We start from the raw sequence: 6825 nt of genomic DNA on the forward strand, positions 1-6825 counted from the left end.
ATACTAAATCTTTGTTGTGTATATCCTTCAATCCAGATGTGATACATTACAAAATAGGATGTCATCAAGGTTTATCTTTATTTATTTTTCTGAAACATTTTTTTTTTTTGGAGAATACTATTTATCTATTTAATGTCAGTAAAGTTTCTTGCAAGTGTTGGAAAGTAACTGATTACATTTGCTCAAGGCATGTGGTAGTTTATTTCCAATTTGATATACAATATATATAATCTTTTGTTTTTTAATCCACTACATTTATCTGACAGCTGTTTGGTTTCTAGTTACTGTACACATTTTTTACATACAAAACATGTAATCAGTTTATAAAATATGATGCATTGTTACAGATTGAACTACTAAACTCAGCTCCACATTGACTGCATCAATAATAATGACCCAGTAACATAACACTGTGCCATTTTTACTTTAATTTTGATACTTGAAATACATTTAGTTGTTAATGCTTCTGTACTTTTACATTCTGTAAGTAACATTTTGAATTGAAGATTTTCACTTGTTATTTTTTTTAAGAATCGGGATAACTACTTTTAATAGTCTATAAAGTCTTTAAAGGTGCATTAGTATATGCACCCTTTTTGGTTTTATTTCTGACCAAACAGAAATGTAAATATGGCATTATTACAGGGTCAAAAATAACCACATATTGCTATGGCTGAAGAAGTCAGTGGAAATGTGTCATTCTGAGGGAAAATAATAGTTCAGAGTGCTGTGTGAGGCCTGGCTGACTAAGAAGCTGTGGGAAACACACACACACACACACACACACACACACACACACACACACACACACACACACACACACACACACACACACACACGGGATTGGGATAGCTCAGTGCAGCCATTGGTCGGCCACCTTCCTGTGAGTGTGTTTCCTGGGGCCAGTGTGTCATGGCAGAACTCCATCTGTAAGGAAGGAGATTCTGTTCTGAACACTAACACACACACACACACACACACACACACACACACACACACACACACACACACACACACACACACACACACACACACACATAAATTAGGCTCTCGTCACTTGTTTTTGTTTCCTGGCCCCCCAGCTGCTCCGACCCTTCCCTCCCCTCTTTCTCTATTCCTCCTGCTCTCCTCGGCCCATTCCAGTTCTCTGCTCTCCTCACTGCAGTTGTGAGCGTGCTTTTGGGTGAGCGATGTGTTGTTCGGTGGGATTTGCCAGGTCTCTGGGTCTGGCCCTGCTGCCTCTGGCCCTCTGCTGTATCGTGGCCAACCTGCTGCTGCTGTTTCCCATGGGGGAAGCCAGCTACATCCAGAAGGACCGCCTGGCCAGCAACATCTGGTACTTTGGTGGACTTGGAGGAGGGGGAGCATTGGTGAGTAAAACAAAAAACTTAATTTATGTTGTAATTAGATGATGAACATTTGTTACATTTCTAGGGTTATAATGTAGGTTAGGTTGTAGGTAAGTCAAAATATTCAGATGCCAAACTTTTCATCTTTGGTTAGAACCTCAGCTTTCTGGAGGTTAACGTTAGTTGTCTGGTGACAGTAATACATTAGGTGACGGTCATTGCATGTGACATATTTTGAAGAAAGGACAAACACACACTAAGGTCCCATTATCCCCTCTTCAAAAGCTCAACTTTAGTATCATGGGATAACTTTCCTTTTAAGTTTATGAAGTGCAAAATTACTTTTTAGTTTACAGCCTAAGCTTCAAGTGTGTTTACACTCTTTAAAAAACTGTTGAATGTTAATGACTTTTTAGATTTAGTTTTTTATGCCAATCAATATAAATATAATATGTAAAATTATATATTTTTTCTTTGTGAGACAAGAATTCAGACAAAACCCTAATTCATCATTCAAAACTTGAAGCATAATAGCTCTTCCACATGGTGTACATCCTTCCGGCCATTTTCAGCTGTTAAAAAGAAATTGGCTCGCAGTTGCAGCAGTGTTAGCTTGGTGTACAGAGCAGCCTTTTACAGAGATTTAAATATTAGATTTTCTCAAAGTTTAGAATCTGTATTTGTGTCCGGTTTTGGACATTTATTTCTATTATTGATAGGGAAAGCAAATGTATCTGTCCACGCATAATTAAACAATTTTCCTCCGAAACCTTTCTTTTTTTGGTTTTAACCATGGTTAGCATACCGAGTTAGGCGGGGGTCTGCAACTCAAGATCATCTTCAGGGAAAGGCACCGCGCCCATAGACGCAGTAGAATGTGACGCATTTGTTAGTTGACGAAATATCTTTTAAAATATTTTATTTCAGTGTCACAATATCACCTCGAACTCCAAGATAAGAGGTGTTCGCTTTGAAAGATTGTCCACTGTGCAACAAAAAACACATGTTCCATGTTTTGTTTTGTCAAAGCTACAGGAGCCACTACAGAGGGGTTAAAGTGGCTCCTGAGCCGCAGGTTGCAGACCCCTGGGTTAACCCATCACTATCAGTTGCACTGGGGATAGAAATTAACTGAAACTAATCCGTAACATTCTTTGAAACCATATTTTGACTTCTGTTTTTCTCATTAAATCACAATGAAAGACTCTTTCACAGAATGTCAGCCATGTGACACTAAAGCTCTCCACAGAGAAAATGAAGCTGCCTTCACTGAAAACTAGTATCACTTGTGTTCCTCCCTTATTCAGTGGTAGTATAGAGACAGACTCTGGTACATGTCGATACAGTGTGTGCTATTATGTAGACTGAAGCCTTTTCTTTCTCATTGTATGTTTGTTATATACGGGCAATGCTGATTTACAATCATTAATGCCTTTAACTTGCTTTTCTTGTCCATTTTCATTCATTGATCTTTTAACACATATCTGTAAGCAGGATAAGCTTTTGACTCTTATTTATAAACTAAAATTTGATTAAATGCCAATTGTTTCCCTTTAAACACCATTCAGTCTGAGTGTGTTTGCAGTTGCTCCTTCAGAACAATGAAGTGTTGTGTGAGTTCACAGTTAATCCGTCTGCTGCTGCCGCTGATCTGATTGGTTTATGGACCGTCTGAGCAGAAAGGAGCTGTTCTTTTAGTTTGGTTTGGGAAAATACAGTCTCGCCTCTGTTCCTCCTTAAAACCAGATTAACCTTGTTGACCAGCAAACCACTTGAGTTGAGTACACAAATCTTCAGTCTGTAAAATATTTAGATTTTTGTTTGTTTGTCAAAAAAAGAGAGCTCAGAACATTTTAGCATATAACTGTAATAGATACCGTATCTACATAACAACAGAATCTGAAAACAAAATAGTTCACGAAAAAGTAAATTATATACCAATGACCAAGCGTGTGTCCCTTTAAACTAACAGTGGGTCTAATATTGTTTTTAACATTTAAAAGTTTTTCACATATTTCACTTTCTCGTGCAGAAAAGGGAGAAATTAACCGTTAACTTTTGCAGACGTTTAGAGCAAAGCAAGTAAACAAGTATAAAGGTACAACAGGGTTTGAACATTTTGCTGCTGCGGTATCTCATTGTTAGAAAACCTTTTTGATGAATCAGCACAGATATGGGAAACCAAGTATTTCTAAAAACGGAAGAGAATGCAGAACAATGAACCATGAATAATTAAGTCTAAGTTATAAGAAAGAAAAAAACCTTAAAATATTCCTTTAACAAGCTGCTAATGACACTTCCTTCAGATGGTTCACAATCAAAGTGAGGGGAGTATGACCCTTGAACTTCTTAATGAGAAGAGGAAGTTTGTGTTAACATCAAACAGCAGCAAATGGGAGTGTACCGCACAACCGGGTTCTTACAAAAACACGGTGACACTTCCAAATCAGGGGAAGTCCTCCAGTAAGAGAAATAATGTCCTGGATCTGACTTCAGTTGAGGTTGATTAGAGCCTTTCTCACTATTTCAGAATAATCAGTAGTTAATGTTTGGGTTCATCTGTATATGAGTTTGTTGCATCTGATAGTAGAAGAGAGAGCCTAAACCTGGTGTTTAATTCTGGAGAATTTTATGACTTCATCTTCACTTGTGTTTTTTTCCTTTGTCTGAGATTACTTTTGCTGTGCTGTCCTTATTTCTTCCTTTCTTTGTGGAAAAGACAGAACGCTAAAGAGTCAAAGAGCAAACAGAACCCCTCTGAGAGGTCTATCTTTAGCTCCCGCTCTTCCTCTCTCCTTTTGCCTTCTTTTTCTCTCTTCCTTTCTCACTGTGTGTGCACTTCCCTCTGTGTCTCTCTCTGCCTCTATAGTGAGTTAGTGGGACATCCAGGATGTGTATGTAACAATACTTATGATCTCAGGGATCTTGGGAAGTTCCCTCCCTCTGTTAGGATGTGATTTAAAGACCTTGCCTGCTGAGAGAGTGACAACTGCAAAGGAAAGAGGAGAGGAAAAAGTGAGGAAGTGAGGAAGAGCTTAACCCTGAAACAAACAACAAACCATTATTTCTCTCTTTCTCCTGCAGTGATCTTGCAGTAATGCCCTCTAAACACACAACTACATACATTATGTTGTCGATACTCTTGTTTGACCCCTTGTATTGTCACAATGATCAGATTTATTGACAATAAATTTAAGAAAGATGTGCGCAAGAGGATGAATTCTAATGACTTTATTGTTCCCGGACGTTTTACTTATCACCAATAACAAGTCTCCTTATGCAACACTTAAGTCCAGGATACATTTAAATCTATTTTCTATGTTTCTGCTAACAGCTGTGAAAAGCTGTGTCCAAAACAACTCCCTGTTTATTGTATATTGCACCATATTTACCTTCCGCCATGTTCTTTGACATACTACATACTATGTCAGCATGTGCTTGCATTAAGTTCAGAGCACAGCTCATCTTAAGTAAAGCTGACTTAGACTGCTCAAAGTTAAGCCAAATGTGAGAAGATAAAAGTTAAACCTGACTGAGTCTAAAACAAAAACATTTGATTCTAGTGTGTAATGAGAATCAGAGCCTCGTGTTGCTAATGTTACTTGTTTACTTCCTATGTGATAGATATTTTAGGTAATATCCATATGAACAATACTGCTTTTAACAATGATGGTGATTGACAGGTGGAACAAGAAATTGCATCCAGGCTAAGTATATAAGGTGCTGTATGTGCACATGTGCTGTATAGATATATTTGACTTGTGGGGCTGTATGGATATGGGTGGTGGAGAAGTATGGATATGGGTGGTGGTCAGCAAAGAAATTCTATATATTTGGGCCTACTATACTACTTTTTTTATCTGAAATGTTTCAATGTGTACCATTTCCTTAAACAAGTATAAAGTAAATAAATGCTGCTGTTCAGAAATGTAACTCTGTGTTCCCAGATGCTGCTTCCAGCTGTAGTCTTCATCACTCTGGGGAAATGTAGCTGCTGCTGGAATGAGAGCTTAATGGTAAGGGACTTCAATAACACTCAAAATCTGACCAAGACTTAAGTTAATGTTCATTAATTCTACACACAGACCATTTATTATTGGTTTTCACTTTTCTTAAATCAAAATTATTAAGCTATTTGGTCTTTTACCCCAACTCTGCATAATGTTCTCATTTTACTGTCATTTTACCATTTCTTTCTCATCACTTGGAGAGTTAACTGCACAGTTGTCATTAAGCCAGCCAACACTGTATCCTTATGAGGTGGAATGCTAATGCTAATCCAGCTATGATAATTCAACAAGGGTCCCATTGTTAGTCAACATTCAACAAAGTAAGCTTGTCTCACACTACTCAAGCCACATACACAGCTCCCGTTATGTATGTTTGTCTGTCTGTCTGTCTGTCTGTCTGTCTTTGTGTGTGTGACTGTCACAGCTGCCCCTGTATCTGATCTATGAAACATATAAATGAAACGTTACATTTATTCAGACAGGCAGTCACACATATATTCACAAAGGCATCCAAACATGTGCACGTTCGTATTAAAATTCACTTTGTGTGTCTGTGTTTCTCTCCAGATGTGCGGGTCAGTAATGGCAGCTGTGGTCGGCCTGGTGGGGTCCGGCTACTGTTTCGTCATGTCAGGGTACGCCTTGGTGCAGGGTCCCCAGTGCTTCACCTCGTATGGATGGTCGTACCCCTTTGAAAACCAGAGGGGCAGGTAGGGAGATATTGTACTTAGCGTGTGGTGGCATGGGGTTTATTTATTTGTTTATTAAGGAATTAGTCTATAAAATGTCAGATTAATGGAAAATCTCCATTACAATTTTCACAATTTGCTTGTTTTGTCCAACTAACAGTCCAAGACCCAAAGTGATGCATTTACAATAATATAAAACAGAGAAAAGATCCTCACATTGCCGAAGCTGGAACCAGAGCATTTTTGTTGTTTAAACGCTTAACTGATCAATTGATTAGTCGATTGATCAATAAACTTATAATTTCAGCTGTAAATGGATCTTAAAGAACTTGAGTGCTGTAAAGAATTAGATTTTTCACAATACATGTTTTGATAAAAAAAACTAAACATTGGAGAAATCACTACTTGTTTCAGATTTCTAGTTATGCAGCCTTGTGTGTTTTCTGTGTTCATTGTAACACTACCCTAATACTTCCTAACATCATTGGTACGACCACAAAGGGCTGAAACAGGTGGGAAAATGAAAAGCTAAGCGTCTTGAGTGAGTGAGTTAATTTCACACTACTTTTCCAACAAGATCAAGAATGAACTTTCACACACATTCTGAATACACTGTAGTTCAACCACAGGTCTAAACAAGTGTATAAAGTGAATTCAACTGCACACAACCATAGCAACAATACGTGTACACCTCTTTCATGCTGTGTTGGCTTACTGCAAACTAACTTTATTATTTGACAGTTTCCCCTTTTTCCTGTGGTAAATGGCCACTGTATA

The 6825-nt window shown here is 38.0% G+C and overlaps 1 protein-coding gene across 1 annotated transcript in view; it reads left to right on the forward strand.

The window, feature by feature from the left end:
- Positions 1-1049: 1049 nt before the first annotated feature.
- The window catches only part of tm4sf18 (transmembrane 4 L six family member 18), a 7582-nt gene continuing 1806 nt past the window's right edge, over positions 1050-6825 (forward strand). Inside the window, exons 1-3 of the mRNA XM_029428843.1 lie at positions 1050-1370; positions 5297-5365; positions 5927-6069. Of these exons, the coding sequence (XP_029284703.1) occupies positions 1191-1370; positions 5297-5365; positions 5927-6069 (392 nt within the window). The 5' untranslated portion in view covers positions 1050-1190. The remainder of the gene's footprint in view (positions 1371-5296; positions 5366-5926; positions 6070-6825) is intronic.

This window comes from Cottoperca gobio, chromosome 4 (genome assembly GCF_900634415.1).
Source record: "Cottoperca gobio chromosome 4, fCotGob3.1, whole genome shotgun sequence".
Classification (NCBI taxonomy): Eukaryota; Metazoa; Chordata; class Actinopteri; order Perciformes; family Bovichtidae; genus Cottoperca; species Cottoperca gobio.